The following is a 17,320-nucleotide window of genomic DNA, read 5'->3' on the forward strand; positions in this document are numbered from 1 at the left end:
CTGTATTACTAACTGTATCACTAACTGTATTACTAACTGTATTCCTAACTGTCTTACTAACTGTATCACTAACTGTATCACTAACTGTATTACTAACTGTCTCATTAACTGTATTACTAACTGTCTCGCTAACTGTCTCATTGTCTAAGGTACTAACTGTTTCCTCATTTAATGGGTTAACCGTAATCCTTCCCGAAGTATCTGGATCCAGTTTAAGCTGGCAAGCTTCCATAAAATTTCGTCCAAGGATTACATTATGACTCATAGACCCGTCTGGAACTACGTATAAATCAAAATAACATTTTATTCTTTCTTTTGTAATGTAACATAAGGTTTTTCCGAGTATTATTAGTTGGCTTTTATTTAGCCCGAAATAGTTTTCAGCAGCAGACTCTAAATTGACTTCACTGGATATACTGCTTAGTTTTGCAAATGATATTGGACTCCCGGTGTCTATGAGGCATTCTGTAATTAGTGGGGTTTTATAGCTACTGTGAAAAAAAATCTTAACACGCCTTACATAATTGTTGATATTGGCGCTCTTGCGCTCCGGGCATTGTCCGACGAAGTGTCCGAACGCTCCACAAGCGTAGCAGGATCCGGGCTCTCTCTTTGACTTCAGGCACTCCTTGGCGAAGTGTCCTTTTGAGTTGCAGTTGGCGCAACGCAAATCCTTCTTAGTTGGACCTCCTTCAAAGAGGCGTTTTGGCGAACTATTATCAGGCTTGTGCTTTGGCAGACGTACTTCCGAGAAGGCTCTCAAAACCTGCATCGGTTCGGAAAAGCACTGTATTCGAGCCTGATTGCGTAGCGCTGGTGCCGGAATTCCCTCGATAATGTTTTCCAGGAGTTCCTTCAGATCGATGTTGATGCCGTTGGCCAGCATCATCTTGTCCTCGAAATAAGCCGCAAATTTCTCCTCTGAACGCCATTCCCGCTTTTGGAATGCGCTCCTCAATTCTCCTTTGGACATTTTGACCCCAAATGACATAATTAACTGCTTACATAGCTGATCGGTTGACTCCAGAATTCGCGTGGTGTTTGCGTGCAGCCAACGTTGTGCACTCCCTTTCAGCTTGGCAATTAGAAGCATATGCAAGCAGCCGTCGTCCAAATTGTAGATCTTGCCGATGTTCTGGAACCAAAGACATTATAATAACAAGATGCGTAACGGCCATACATTAGTTTTGCACTATGCAGCCACTTTTTTGGTGACGACCAAAATTGCTCTCTTTTCGCTCGCCTAAAATTGAGAGCGTAAAAATCTAAAAATAGAATTGTCTTACTTGTGTGAGTTAAAACATTAAAGGAGATAGTGTGTATGTGTGCGTGCTTCTGCTAGAAGACGATTTTCGGGCCGAAATCAATTTTGATCTAAGAAACGAATTTGATTAATGTTTTGATCAATTTCGATTCAAAACTATTATGGTTTGAAAGAAGTTTTTTTAATATTCGTTTGATAAAATCGCCGCTCGAATTAGCTACCGGTTACATATTTATATTTATATTTATATTGATAATTATTAATATGTAATATATGTAATATATTTCCGTACTTTACCAATGCAACAAAACGACTTTAATTGATTATAAATACAATTACATAGCGAAATTTAAAAAAATCGAGGAGCTATACGTATAGTCAGCTTTAAGCAAACGTTTTAAGAGAAAAAAAAAACGTATTAAAAGAAAAAACAAAAAAAAATTGGCGCGCTTTTCTGCCTACCCATAATTGCGGGCTGTTTTAAAAACAACAAAATGAAATATAAGAAAATAATTTAAATGAATCTTAGTTGCATTTTAAATACTGAAAATGCTTAATTTTCATACTAGTAATTTGACTAAATAACTACAGTAAATAATTAAAACGTATACAAAGTAAATTATTATTACTACTGTAATTTAAAACAAAGAATTTCCAAAAAAAGAAATTACATTTCAAAAGTAAATATTTCATACAAATAATTCATATTAAAAAATTAATATTTATAAAATAAATAAAAATATGGAATCTGTTTATTGCAAAATTGATTTCTTGAAGCACGAAGTGCGGACATAAGCACCGAAGAATCATTGTCTTCTTATATTTTTCACACGTCGCACGGTGAATACTCTAATGACAATTATTCTAATATAAAGTCATCTTTTAAAATTATGATGCATTTTTTTGTACATAGATTGTGCTATTATTATTTCTGTGTTAAATTTGAATAATTGTTATGTTAAGGCAATGCAAGACTAGAGTTTTTAAGTGGTGTCAATTTATAAAAAATAATATAGATTTAAAGTCTAAGAACTTCTAAGATGAAGGGCATATTTTGTCATTTTTACAATGCATGTGCATACGTGTGCACCAATACAGTGGTCAGCTGTCGCTGTATGCGTACAAGAGAGCTGGTGGCTCTAGAGCTCTCCGCTCTCTGGCTTTTGAATAAAATTTCGAGAGAGCGAAAAGCCACTTGAAAAGCCACCACGAAAAAATCGTGTGCAAAAAAATCGTATGGCGTTACGCATCTTGTTATTCTAATGTCTTTGCTGGAACTGTGTGACCCAATTACGCACACACACGCTGCCGTCGTACTCCATGGTGACCTCTTTTGCCAAGGCAAGCGCTGCTGCTGGCGATTCCAAGAGTTTGTTTACATTTGTACTCTGGCGTTGATCATCACTGCTAGCGGTCTCCTTTCCAACACTGGTATCTCCCTCGATAATGTTATCGGCAGTGATGGTCATTTTGGTGCTGTTAGCTTTAACATTGGTGCTGTTAGCGCACATGTTAACATTGCCATCCTTTTCAATGTTATTTTCGATGACGTCATGGGCTTGGCCAGCACGAACGGACTTGTTCTTGCTCGGCTCGTCGATTTCTGTGTAAATGCTCTGCAACACGGCCATGTTTGCATCTATTTCGTCACGAATTTTCTGCAGGGTGGCTTTTTCGGCATCCACTAGCGATAACTGCTCCAAATCCAGACTTTCTAGGGTCTCTGACGCCGCCGATTGCGCGTCTAACGGGGTCGCTGGTGTGTCTCCCTCTTGCAGCTCTCGTTGTGCTAGCTGCGATGCAGCTCCATCCGTTGCTGATCCGTTGTTTGACGGTGGATCGCCACGTATTTCCGGAGAAATGGCTTGGAGACGCCCTATCAACTCCGCTTTAGTGCCGGAAGCTTGGCGTCCAAAGGCTCCCAACCATTTTTTAGTTGTCGCACCGAGAATTGATTTAATATGGTGTCAGGCATAGTAAGTAATGACCACTTCTGATGTTGTAAACGCTTGAACCAACTCCGGTGCGACGCTTTGCTTAATTAAGTTTTTCTTTATTATCGACTTTACTCTCCAAGAACCAGCGACCGAATGCCGCGCTTTGCTTCTTCGTTTTACTTATGCTCTCTCATGCGTGTCTGTATGCGTGAGAGCTAGGTGTATGTACATTGTTATCTCTTAAAGCTAGCTTATAAGTAAGAGCGGGACAACAGTATGGTTCTTACTTATAACGGGGATATGATCGTATACTTCTCTCTGCCACCATGGGCTTCATATGTTAACCTAAACTACTACATGATACATACATGGTACTGTGGGCCTAAAGGGTATCTATCCTACTACAATATAATAGAATATAATAAAATATAATTGTTACCGTATTGTAAAAGAAAAGGTGTGGCCAGCGGTCCCTAATGGAAGAATACTCCCTTTTTAAAAAGAGAGAGAGAGAGAGAGAGAGAGAGAGGGAATCCACCGATTCCCTTCTCCATTTAGGGACGCGTGGAACTGGCACACGGGAGCTGGAGTAAACATCCCGCCCGCCTTGCAATGCCACAGATTGCAAAAGAATCCGCGATGCATCAGTGGGTGTATGTTCCGGAGAGCATCCATCCTAGAACTAGCTCTGTGCTACGATGCGCCCGTTCTGGCTGTGCATGACACCAGGTTGGATGAGCGTGGGATACACATCCGCACCTAGCACGACGGAGGTACCAGCCGGCCTGTGGAAACTGGGGTCCGACAGGATGAGGTTGGTGAACACTGTTTTGGCGGCGTCAGGCAGCTCTCGGGCAGGAGTCCGCATTCGCAGCTGCTCCTCGACGTGGAACACCACCTCAATCCGTGGCGTCTCTGTATGAATCGGGATGAGAGTGGCTCTGCACACCCTCTCATCACCGACTCCCAGGATAGGGAGGGCCATGGCCTCGGCCAGTGATCCGTCAATGCGGCTCGAAGTAGAGCACGCATCTACCATGGCCCGCACATCGAAGGGCTTGTCCCCGATGTCGAACCGCAGATTGACGGTGGGCAGGATAGCCGTTGCAGTGTGGGAGAGCACTGCCGAGAGGCGGGGTTGCTCGATGTTGGCCTTCGGCTCTGGCGTCTCGATGGGCCTGTCCGCGCTAGCAGACCGCTCTCTCTTTTCCCGCCGATGGAGATGTAGCAAGGTGTGATGAGCGTCCCCACATACTCGGCAGCGAAACTCACTCCGGCACGAGCCTCCGGAATGCTGGTGCGCCAAGCAGTTCGGGCAATATTTATTGATGAGGACCGCACGGAGCCGCCGCTCTGCATCTAGCCGGAGAAACCGCGAACACGTCCGAAGCGGATGAATCCCCTGACAGACTCGGCATCGGAACGATCGAGTTCCTCGAGAACATCTGTCGATGAGCTGGCGACGTTGGTTGCGATGGGACGGCATGGCTGGCGCAAAGAGATGATAGAAGCAGAGAGAAAAAGAACGACTGGAGGATAGAACAAAAAAAAATAATAATTAGTGGATACGCTTTACTCTCACAGTTATGGACATTGAACGCATAGACATTGGACATGTTTGTCTACGGGAAGGAAAACTAATTTGGAAATTGGCCGTTTGAGGATACCACGGGCCGTGCGGACGTCTACGACGCGAACTTTGTCATCAGGCCAGGATAAACCCTTTGAACACGCCCTAACCTCCATCCATACGATGGAACGTGGTCTTCCTTGATAATTACCATGTCGCCTTCGGACATATGTTGGAATTTGCCACTTGGTCCTCTTATGGAACTCTTTCAGGTATTCAGCTTTCCATCTCGATGCGAAAAGCTGGCCAAGGGCTTTGAGTCGCTGCCATCGGTTCAGGATAGAACTGGTTTCGCCGGCGGTGGGAGGTTCGGCGGGGACGAGTAGCGGTCCGCCTATCAGAAAATGTCCCGGAGTGAGAGCGAGGATATCCGACGGATCTTCTGACATCGCGGAAATTGGTCTGGAGTTGAGGCATGCCTCGATCCGACACAGTAGAGTGGATAACTCTTCAAGGGTATACATAAAGTTACCTGTCGTCTTGTAGAAGTGAGTCTTGAAACTCTTGACTCCTGCTTCCCACAGACCTCCCATATGGGGGGCGCCTGGAGGTTTGAAATGCCAGGATAGGCTCTGGTGACTAAATGACGAGGTAACCTTTTCCTTAACCGCAGCGATAAAATCTTCTGTGAGGACCTTCTCCGCACCCACAAAAGTCTTTCCGTTGTCCGAGTAAAGATGGAGAGGGCACCCTCTTCTGGCCGCGAACCTTGAGAAGGCTCCGAGGAATTTCTCCGTGGTCAAGTCCGAAGTGGCTTCCAAATGGATGGCCTTCGTACTGAAGCACACGAAGACGCAGACATAGCCCTTTGTGATTCGACAGGCACGACCTGAATAGCTTTTGACATCAAACGGTCCCGCGAAGTCGAGTCCTGTGTGTGTAAAGGGTCGCGAATAGGTCGCTCTGGACTGAGGTAGTTTACCCATTAGCTGGGACTGCACCTTCTTCCGGTGAATGACACACACCTTGCAGGTCGTGGTCACACGTTTGATCAGGTTCCGCAGCTTCGGAATCCAGTATCTCGTCCGGATGAGATGAACCATAAGCTGGTTTCCCCCGTGTATGGAGATACGGTGAGTAAATGTGACCAGAAGCTCTGCTAGTTTGGAATGGTACGCCAAAAGGATAGGATGACGTTCGTCGTAGGATAACGAGTCAGATGCAGTCAAACGACCGCATGACCTCATGATGCCGTCAGCATCCAGGAACGGATTAAGGTTGAGGATACAACTGGACGAGGGAAGCTGTCCTTTGGATTGCAGGATGTTGTATTCCTCTGGATAGTCGGCCCGTTGAGTTTGCCTAATAAGCATGAGTTGTATATGGGCGAGTTATTTACTGCTTAAGTCTGTAGAAGAAGGCGTAGGAATGCGTCTGCAGCGGTTGATGAACCGCGATTGAAGTTTGAAAAACGCTCTAGGAGATCCCATGCTGGACACGCTAAATGGCACCGGACGGATCGTCTTTCGAGTTCAAGGTCCGATACCACTTCGCAACGAAGGTGGTCCATTGACATGGGGGCTTGTTCAACCATGCCAACACAATGGTGGAATCAGTCCAGAAAAACGTCTCTATTCGACCAAACGGGATGTGAGGAAGAATTGCAGCCCACAGGTCAGCAAGAAGAACTGCACCACACAATTCTAAGCGCGGGAGTGAAACGGTTTTGACAGGGGCGACTTTAGTCTTTGAAGTGAGCAGACTCGACGAAATGCCTCCGTCGTATTGGATGCGAACATAAATCGCTGCCCCATAGGCCTTCTGAGATGCATCAGAGAAGCCGTGGATCTGAACTTGTGCTCCCGGTCGGAATTGTACCCAACGCGGGACGCGAACCTTGTGGAGGGAACTATGGCTGCGAAGGAAATCATGCCAGCGTTGCCGTAGCTCTGCAGGGAGAAACTCGTCCCATCCAATGCCGGCTAACCATATATCCTGCATTAGGATCTTGGCCTGGACTACAAATGGGGACAACCATCCAGCGGGATCGAACAGTTTTGCGATTTGCGATTTGCGATAGGACGTTGCGCTTGGAATAATTCGCATTGACAACAAGCTCAGTCGGGACAAAATAGAACTCATCCGCCTTGGCGTTCCACCGTACTTCCAACGTTTTCGTGGTGCTCACCTCTTCGATGTCGAGGAAGTCACCTGAGAGCAGGTGGTCTGAAGGAAGTGCCTTTAGGAGCGTTCGCTCATTTGCTGTCCACTTGCGGAGAGGAAATCCTGCGGAGCTCAGAGCTGTCCTCAACTCCTGAATGGCTAAAGTAGCCTCGACCTTCGTGTGGGCTCCTGCAAGCACATCGTCCACACACATATAATCTGAAATTATTCGAAACGCCCGTGGATATAGGGCGTGGACATCCTCGGACAGCTGCCGCAACGTTCGTAAAGCTAGAAACGGGGCACAATTAACTCCAAACGTGACAGTCTGAAGCTCATAGTCTCTGATGTCCCCACGATCATCTCGAAAGAGAATTCTCTGAAAAGCGGTGTGTGCAGGGTTTAGGAGAATCTGCCTATACATCTTGGTGATATCGGCATTAAAGACAAATTGGAATGTTCGCCACTTTAGGATGTGGAGGGTGAGATCGGACTGAAGTACTGGCCCTGGATGCAGGATGTCATTCAGGCTGTTCCCATTTGACGAGGGACTGGATGCGTTGAATACCACACGAACCTTTGTGGTAGTACTTTCGGGCTTGAAAACCGCGTGGTGGGGAAGATAAAAATTCACCGTGTCCGTATTCGGAGGCACAGGCTTCATGTGGCCAAGATCTATGTACTCTTTGATCACTGAGTCATAGGTATCTTTGAGAATAGGATCCCTCTTCAGGCGAGTCTCATTCCTTAGGAATTGTGCGAGAGCGAATGATCTGGAATGCCCCAAGTTGATGTGCTCAGCATCCTTGAAGGGTAGGGATACTACATATTTCCCGTCCCGAGACCTGATAGTCGTTCGAGCGAAGTTTTCTTCGCACAAGTTGTCCGACTCCTTTACCACTTTACATGGAAGATCCTCCACCTCCCAAAATTTTGTGAGAAGTGTCTCCATGGTAGGTTCCGATTCTATGGATATCTTTGTTGTGAAGGACAAAACCATACTAGTGGCTGTAGAAACTGGGCCGGTTAAAATCCACCCGAAAATGGTCTCTTGCCCTAGCAGTGACCCACATAAGTTTGGCTTCAAGCCTGAGAGGAGGACAGACGGAAGAATATCCGCCCCTATTAGAAGGTCGATCTGGGAGGGCTGGAAAAAGAGTGGATCAGCCAACGGAATATTGGGAAGTTTGGTTCAGCCCCGTGATTCTAGTTCTCACGGACTGACAAGGAAGCTTGATTCGTGTTGCAAGCTTCTCGGAGATGAAGGTGCCCTCTGAGCCTGAGTCTATCAAAGCCCGTGCGGGAAAGTTTTCTCCCTGGTGACAGACTTGGACAATGGCCGTTCCTAAGGATGCCCTGCCGATTGGAGGCGAAATGAACAGAAGTGTTCGCAATGGGCTGATCTGGATTATGAGCCTGCGCTGCGCTGGTGGAAGTAGCAGGACTTTCCTTATGAAGCAGCGTGTTGTGGCGGCCCTTGCACGTAAAACAATTGTGTCTACTTGTGCACTCTCGAAGATTGTGTCCTTTGGCGAAGCAATTAAGGCATAATCGCTTCTGCTTGATGTATGATACTCTTTGTGGTTGAGTCATCTGGAGGAAACGAGGACACTGCCGAACTGGATGTGACTCTCTGGAGCAGAGATCACAGGAGCGTACACGTGGGCCGACTTGCGTTTCAAAGGAGTTTACCCTTTTCGGCTGTGGGTTCCTGGGCTCCTTAGTATGTTGTGAGTTGGAAGTATGAAGTCGAACCTCTTCAATCGCTTCTAGCGTGCGATATCTCTCTTCGAGAAACGAATTCATCTCGTCCCAGGTAGGAATTTCGGACTTGTTGTTTAACGACTGCTCCCATAATGAGAGAGTGACTGTTGGCAACTTCGAAGAGCAGAAGAAAATCAGAATGCAATCCCAATTTTCTGTGGAGACATTGGAGTGTTCCATGGCAATCAAACACCCTTGAATCGTGCTCTGAAGATCCTTCAAGGCCGTTCCTGATTCGGTGCTTATCTTCGGGAGATTGAACAGAACCTTCAACTGGCTATTTACTAAGAGTCGCTTGTTTTCAAAACGCTCTTGAAGTGCAGACCATGCGGATTGGAACCCAGAATTTGTAAGGGGGGACTTGCTAACAATAGCGTGAGCTTCGCCGCTAGTTTTGGCGTTTAAGTGGAATAATATTTCTACTGGAGTCTGCCTGGAATTATCGATGTAGATCGCTGTGAATAGGTCCCGGAAGGTGGGCCACCGCAGATAATCTCCAGTGAAGATTTCCGTGTCACATGGCGGAAGCCTGCAACCCTTCGAGAACGTCTCAACGGACGGATTTGAACTCCCCTGAGAACTGGGGGCGGACAGACGGGCAATTTGTTCGTTTAATTGGGAAGCACACCTCTCATAAACCAAGTAGCAATTCTCATATTTGCTCTGAAGCTGCCGAACGCTTTCGCCACTTCCTTCGTGTAGCCCTTCACGGGAGACTGCTTCGTATTCCCGCTCAACCTTGTCCCAGAGGGACTGGATTTAGTCTAGGCGGATCTTTAGTGTAAAAGCATTAGGCTCGGCAGAGGACGAGGATGCCGCACAAATCTGGCTTTCAAATTTGCTAAGCCGGTCGCTGGTGGCTATAAAATCAAGCACCGCAGCGTCTAAGGAGGTTCTAGTTTTTGATCTCAAATTCCCAGCGGGTCCGGCCCCTGCGTCCCTTGGGCTAGGATCCCGCTTCTGGCCTGCTTCAGACATCATTATAGTTGTTTGAGAATAAGCGCAAAATTAATACCAGAAAAAGGAATAGAGGACAACCGTGTAAACTGGTGACTTGATTCTTCCGAATAAATTGGCTGGAAAATGATGCTTGTAATTATTTTATTATTTATTGTTTATATACAAGGTTCAAGGATTTGCTGTAGGAATGGAATAGTAGACACGTGTTAATCTCTGTACTCAAGCCACTAAAACGATCCAAATACAGTTAACTAACGTCGAGATGCAAGTATCCGAAACGGTCGTTTGATCTGACGCAAAGTTTACTTTGCGGAAACCGTAAAACAAATATGCAGACCTGAGTACCGTCCGAAAAAAAGAAATCCAGAATGTAGTAGTACCGTCCACCAGAAATGCGGAATGTAGGAAATGCGGGATGGTACTGATGTGCACTGACGGAAAACCGAAACAATACGGTGATTTGAGTACCGTCCGAAAAAAATTTAGAATGTAGCAGTACCGTCCACCAGAAATGCGAAATGTAGAAATGTAACGCAGTGTGAAGACACTGTTACTGTGGCCGAAGTAAATGTAGGAATATGTAAATGTGTATGTGTTGTATGTTTATGTTTATATGGACAATTGGGAACTATTAATTGCACAAATTAATATTTGTTTATGCAAAAAAACGATCAGTTAAACAAAATAAATTAATGTAGACAATCGATGACACTTGGAATTTTAGAAACCAAATGTCTAATGTATGTATGTATGTTGATGTATGTTTATATGTTAATATGGACAATTGGGAACTATTAATTGCAAAGATTAATATTTGTTTATGCAAAAAAACGATCAGTTGAACAAAATAAATTAATGTAGACAATCGATGACACTTGGAATTTTAGAAACCAAATGTCTAATGTACATATGTATGTTTTTAGGGTTATGCAAAAAAAACCCGATCACTTGCAAAGAATAGAAGAATGTAGAAAATCGTTGACACTTGGAATTTTGGAACCAAATGTGTAATGTATGTGTGTAGGTTTATGCAAAAAAAAAACGATCACTTGCCAAGAATAAAAGAATGTAGGAAATTGATGACACTTGGAGTTTTGGAACCAAATGTAGAATTAGAACTATCACACATATGTACATACATGCAGGAACGATGTAAAAACTTCTGCCGGCCAAAGGGAAAATTGAAAAAGCGATATGGCGGTCGGCAAAAGGCTTACAATTGGACAAAATGGCGTGCAGTACTTAGCTGTGGACTATCCCCCGAAGATCCGGCTGACGAAGGACCACAAAATGTAGTAGTGGCTCTGCTGGGGGTTGTTGCGGCTGAGAACTGGATTGTTCTGACTTGAATTGAAAACGCAGAGGCGAGGGTTGTGGTTTCTCCAAAAGATAGTCTTTATTCAGTGATTATATATGTGTATAAAACAGGTTGCTCCAAAATCGTGTCTTCGTGTTCTTGTAGAAAAAAAAAGTAAGTAAAAAAAAAGAAAAGGTGTGGCCAGCGGTCCCTAATGGAAGAATACTCCCTTTTTCAAAAGAGAGTGGGTGGATTCCCTTCTCCATTTAGGAACGCGTGGAACTGGCACACGGGAGCTGGAGTAAACAATGTCATCAAAATTTTCTGTGCTACCCTGTTTGCGGCCACGCATAGCAATTTTAATTTCACGATCAGATCTCTGATCTTGTTATCTTTCCTTTAAACGCCTGCATAACACGTTCCAATCCTGGAACAGCCGGTCCTGCAAACAGTAAATTAGCGAATTAGGAAAGAAGTTCGAAGTTTCCGTTCAGGCTTTGCGAAGTGAGACAATCTACGCGGTAAATAAAATCCTCAATGGCAATGTCGTTGGCTGAACCGCTGAATTTAATACGCCAATTTGATATAATGTTGGAAATCCTATCAGGTCTATCCACAGAAAGATCACTTCGACCGCTACGAAAGTCTGGTGAAGTCCTAACATGTAAATTGTTATTTCTTTCTGAGTTTATTTCGGGAACGTCTCAACCGAAATTATTATGTATGTCTTGCTGCAGCTCACTCTGTCCATTATTTACCAATGTGGATCTATTCAATTGAGTGAACGCCATAGTGATTTGTTCTGTCATTGATTGTAGCATGCTTGCTTGAAAGGCCTGCATTGAACTTTGGACTATTTGCTCAACACGGTCTTCTGTCACAACGCTGGAATCTGAACTATCCCTGCTACAAATTTCCTGTTGGAAATTTGGATCAGACTTCTCATTCTGTTTGGCTGTATTCCGAGAACCTGAACGGGTCATCATCTTGTTACCTTAAGATTTAGTTGACAGAGGCAAATGAGATCCTAACTCGGATTGAGAACATGGCTGGCCACATATGGGGCATTTGTCATGGTTCTTAAGGTAATTGTCAAGGCAAAGTTTGTGAAAAGAATGTTTACAACGTGTTTCAACCAAATCCAGATTACGTACTGGCCCGTTGCAGATGGTGCATGTCACCGAAGCATCAGTCTCTAAGTCAACTAAATTTTCAATACTTCGCATAATCATTTTCGAAGCTTTTAGAATACAAACTGGTGAATATATAAAGTCTAACAATTCCTCTCGTTAGAACAAGAAAGATAAGCGATAAGATCAAACGATCAATAGTAGGCAAAAACGGTAAGATCCAACGATCAAAGGTAAGCGAAAAACGGTAAGATCCATCGATCAAAGATAAGCGAAAAAAGATAATGAGTAAGCGTTAAGATCCAACGATCCAACGCTAAGCGACAAAAAGATAAAAGTTAGGCGACCAAAAAGGTAAATGCGGGTCTTACCCTGAGTAGTAAAGCAGTAGGTTGTATAATTCAATAGGTACGAAAAGCTAACGGGGTGTGAATACAGAGTTGTAAAATAAATGTCATTCATTTATTTATGAACTCTTACCAATTAGAAGAGTAACTAGCCAAATCTATCCAGCTAGAAAAATCTCGATCCTAAATGATAAGAAGGTAATTTTTGAATAGTGAAATCCTGGTATAGAACCGACTAATCAATCAATTATAATCAATTACTCAAATTGGATTGTTTTACGACTATAATGTTCGATTATTACCGAACTGATAGAAAAAAACATATAAAAGCATAACATTTCCGCCGGTATGGCTCCGAAACTCTCCAGAGACCATAAATTCCAGTACGGAATATGAAATACCTAACTGAAACTAAAAGTGGATGGATTGTTTATTAACGGGAAGCTCGGCTGTCAAACGACAAGTGCCTAATCAGGCATCGGGCTGGCCCCACGTTGGGCGCCAATTATAACTGTAACGAACACACTCATAGAGCGTTGTCCACCTCAACACACTCTGTCTACTATTTTGACCGGCATGCTCAGGGAAAATGGGCGTGGGTTTTGTGTTAAGATGAACAAGAGTGTCACAGCTATAATACTGTCGACAGAGATACGATAAATGCAAAACAATAACCAAACGGTTAAGAACCAGACAAGAAAGTGTACCTATTGAATATGCGGCCCAGATGTTATTGGCCTCATTCCATACCCACCCTACCTGTGAAATCCATTCGGCCTCCACCCTTTTACAACCGCTGCTTTACATACCCTTTGGTGCCCAACAAGACATCAGATTAGTTCATATAATTGAAGATAAAGATAATATTTCGATACATTTTCCTAAACCTAATCCATAAACTAAAAACAAGATAGAACGCTATAGTCGAGTTCCCCGACTATCTGATACCCGTTACTCAGCTATTCGAAGTGCGAAGGAGAGTCTTTAGCACATACAGTTTTTGGCGGTTTTGTGGGCGTTAGAGTGGGCGTGGCAAAAAGTTTTTTGGCAAATCGATAGAAATTTACAAGACTAATACAAAAATAAAAAAAAAATAGCGAACCATTTGTCAAAAGTGTGGACGTGGCAGTTTTGGGCGGTTTGTGGGCGTTAGAGAGGGCGTGGCAAAAAGATTTTTGGCAAATCAATAGAAATTGACTAGACTAATACAAAAATGAAAAAATATCAAAACATTTTTTAAAAGTGTGGGCGTGGCAGCTTTGGGCGGTTTGTGGGCGTTAGAGAGGGCGTGGCAAAACGACTTTTGGCAAATCGTTAGATATTTACAAGACTAATACAATAATGAAAAAATATCGAAACATTTGTCAAAAGTGTGGACGTGGCAGTTTTGAGCGGTTTGTGGGCGTTAGAGTGGGCGTGGCAACATGAGTCGACAAACTTGCGCTGCGTCTATGTCCCTGAAGTCTGTATGCTTAATCTCAACTTTCTAGCTTTTGTAGTTCCTGAGATCTCGACGTTCATACGGACAGACGGCCAGACGGACGGACAGACGGACATAGCCAGATCGACTCGGCTACTGATCCTGATCAAGAATATATATACTTTATATGGTCGGAAACACTTCCTTCTGCCTGTTACATACTTCTCAACAAATCTAGTATACCCTTTTACTCTACGAGTAACGGGTATAATTACGTTATTTACGTTAAGGAAATCTCTTATTGAGTAATTTTGCTTATTTACGACAAAAGAAAGGAAAAATAATTAAGATAGGAATGCAAATATTGGTATTTAACATTACTATCTTTGTTTGTTTGGCTTACTTTACATTAGAATTATGTATGATTAATTGATTTTTAAACTTTAAACTTCTTTAAATTAAGTGATCTAGATATACGATTAATTAAGGCATGGTATTTTTAGCACACTATTTAGGAATACCTGGCTTTATATATGCATGTGTGTTCTTATTATTATACCCGTTACTCGTAGAGTAAAAGGGTATACTAGATTCGTTGAAAAGTATGTAACAGGCAGAAGGAAGCGTTTCCGACCATATAAAGTATATATATTCTTGATCAGGATCAATAGCCGAGTTGATCTGGCCATGTCCGTCTGTCCGTCCGTCTGTCCGTCTGTCTGTCCGTATGAACGTCGAGATCTCAGGAACTACAAAAGGTAGAAAGTTGAGATTAAGCATACAGACTCCTGTTGCCACGCCCACTCTAACGCCCACAAACCGCGCAAAACTGCCACGCCCACACTTTTGAAAAATGTTTTGATATTTTTTCATTTTTGTATTAGTCTTATAAATTTCTATCGATTTGCCAAAAAACTTTTTGCCACGCCCACTCTAGCGCCCACAAACCGCCCAAAGCTGCTACGCCCACACTTTTGAAAAATGTTTTGATATTTTTTCATTTTTGTATTAGTCTACTAAATTTCTATCGATTTGCCAAAAAACTTTTTGCCACGCCCACTCTAGCGCCCACAAACGCCAAAAACTGTCAGTGCTGAAGACTCCTTCGCACTTTCACTAGCTGAGTAACGGGTATCAGATAGTCGGGGAACTCGACTATAGCGTTCTCTCTTGTTTTTGTTTGTTCACGGCTATGCCGTACTTATGCACTTTCCATCGATGTCAGCAGGCCTGATGACTGTTGATGATTTGCTGTATGTATTAATATAAATTGGGAAAATGACATATATATTTGTCAGATCTCCCACAAGTTAAGCTAAATTAGAATCGTAGAGGTTTATAAGTACATATTTTTAGGCAAAATTAACACATATATGAAAAACTATTCTAAAGATATTCAAGACAGGACACGATCATTCGTGTTGTGGCTGCTTCAGGTTCGCAGCATACGCAGCGGCAAAACCAGCAGCCTGGGGCTCGTGTTGTGCACAAATATTCTCGGAATGCGCACGTATGAAGAAGAAGTGACGCTGATCCGATGTGTGCGACAAGGACGGCACCACAATTCAATGTGTGCGGCAAACAAACGGCACAACAAGCCGATGTGTGCGACAGAGGCGGCGCACAAATGCATGTGTGCGATGAAAACGAAGAAAAGGTGCACACCAAGCCGATGTGTGCATAAAATGGGTGCACGGCGATCTGCTCCTCGCTTGCGGCGATGAAGAGTAGAAAAAGAACGCCAACTCTGCGATCTGCACTTGGATGGCAGCAGAAAGGGACAAGCCCAGCTTTCCGCTGCACGGCGGGTGCTCCTGATGCAAGCAGTTGTGAATCTTTCTGCGATCGATGAAGCCACAGTAAATTTCACACGTGGTCAAATGTTGAGGGCGAAAAACAATGCAAGCTGCCTTGGCGCCGCGGCCAATAAGACTTCTACCTCCAAATGTAGGACAGGCAGCAGACGCAGTTAAAGTTAGATCACGATTTAAACTATTACTTGGCAGTATTTGCCTTGAAAAACTCTTATCCGGATGCTCGCGGATTTATAATCAGGGACTATTCACAAAGTTAAACTGCCCTCGATCACGCCTTCCAGAAAAGAGCACGGAAGTATGAAAATCAAATGTGACCGTAGCTTGCCACAATCCTACTCGGAAATTTTTGTGGTATTTTATAGGGCAATATTCAATTTTGCCAGGATTTTAACTTGGCTATAATGGTTCGTTACCAAATGAGTGCGATAGCACATATAAGGTTGCCATTTTGGCTCGACTCCCACAGAGTCAAACGGGCAAGTATTTGTAAATTGCAATAATTTTTTGCCAATCCAGGGAGGTCCCATTGATAGACCAATATGCAATATTTAATCCCGTTTCCTTCGAAGAGGTCGATTGTATAATAATTCCACGTTAGGGCATTTTTTTTTAGATATTTTCCTCTTGGTTTTTCTTTAGGCTGTTTCACTAATTCCATATCCAATTGTCTTCTTCGACATTTTCTTCTGTGGGCTTTATCGCTTTATTCTTTACCTTCCAGTTTTTTTCTTGTAAAAGGTATTCCACTTCGCTTTCTTAAAGGATTTCCTCCAGGAATTCCTTGGTTTCCTCACGGAACCATTTTTTGGGTGATATTTCTTTTATAAAGCTGGTAATATTAACGGTCTTTCGTTTCATGGCGGCTCGTTCCAGCTTGCAAACAGCTTCGATGCAGCGAATATGTTGCACCACGAATTTATCCGCTCGCACTGGTCGGTGGAAGATACTCATATCCTTGTTTTTTAATTCCTCTAAATAGGCTTCCACAAGTGCCGAAGAGCCGATATCATATATCGAGCAGAACTTTTCCTTCATCACGTTTGCCCATAACACAAAATATTTGCACAACTTTATTATTGGTGACATCAGATCAGGCAGAAAATAAGGATTTGGCCGACAGCGGACAGAATTGCATTTTAACGCTTCTTCTTCGACAGCGTTTTTTATATTCAGGATAAACTCCAAAACGTTCTCATCAACTTCCTTCTCCTTTCTCATTATGATCCTGGTCAGCAAATGTAGCTATTCTGGTGAGCAGATTCTTTTCTTTCCTGTAGCTCGAAAGAAAGTCTCCTTTTTCGTCTTCTCCTGAGGATTGGCTTAGTGCGACAATCAGCTGATTTTATTGTTTCCGCAAAACTGCCCTTTGTCTCACACGTTGTCGTTAGACCAATGCATCTTACATAACAAACCTTTAGGTTCGGCAGTTTTCCTTTAAAAACAGTCTTCCGGCATATCATTTTAATAAGGTGGGCGATGTCAAGTCTAATGTAGCAGGGTGGCAAATCCGCCCGTTCCTCCGGCAAAAGACTTTGGAAACATGTTTGTATATACGTCTTAATGCGGCACTCGTTAAAGCTTGAGCTTATTTCATCGTGCAATGCCAAGGACAAATCGGACCCAACCTCCAGTGGGAAATGTCCTGATTTAG

The 17,320-nt window shown here is 43.4% G+C and overlaps 1 protein-coding gene across 1 annotated transcript; it reads right to left on the reverse strand.

The window, feature by feature from the left end:
- Positions 1 to 4,560: 4,560 nt before the first annotated feature.
- Positions 4,561 to 6,144, reverse strand: LOC122624988. Its single transcript, XM_043804798.1, has 3 exons — positions 4,942 to 6,144; positions 4,784 to 4,823; positions 4,561 to 4,730 (listed from the first exon to the last, which is right to left on the reverse strand). The coding sequence occupies exons 1-3, from the start codon at positions 6,142 to 6,144 to the stop codon at positions 4,561 to 4,563; spliced, it is 1,413 nt and encodes a 470-aa protein (XP_043660733.1).
- Positions 6,145 to 17,320: the final 11,176 nt, after the last annotated feature.

The sequence above is a fragment of the Drosophila teissieri genome, chromosome X (genome assembly GCF_016746235.2).
Source record: "Drosophila teissieri strain GT53w chromosome X, Prin_Dtei_1.1, whole genome shotgun sequence".
Taxonomy (NCBI): Eukaryota; Metazoa; Arthropoda; class Insecta; order Diptera; family Drosophilidae; genus Drosophila; species Drosophila teissieri.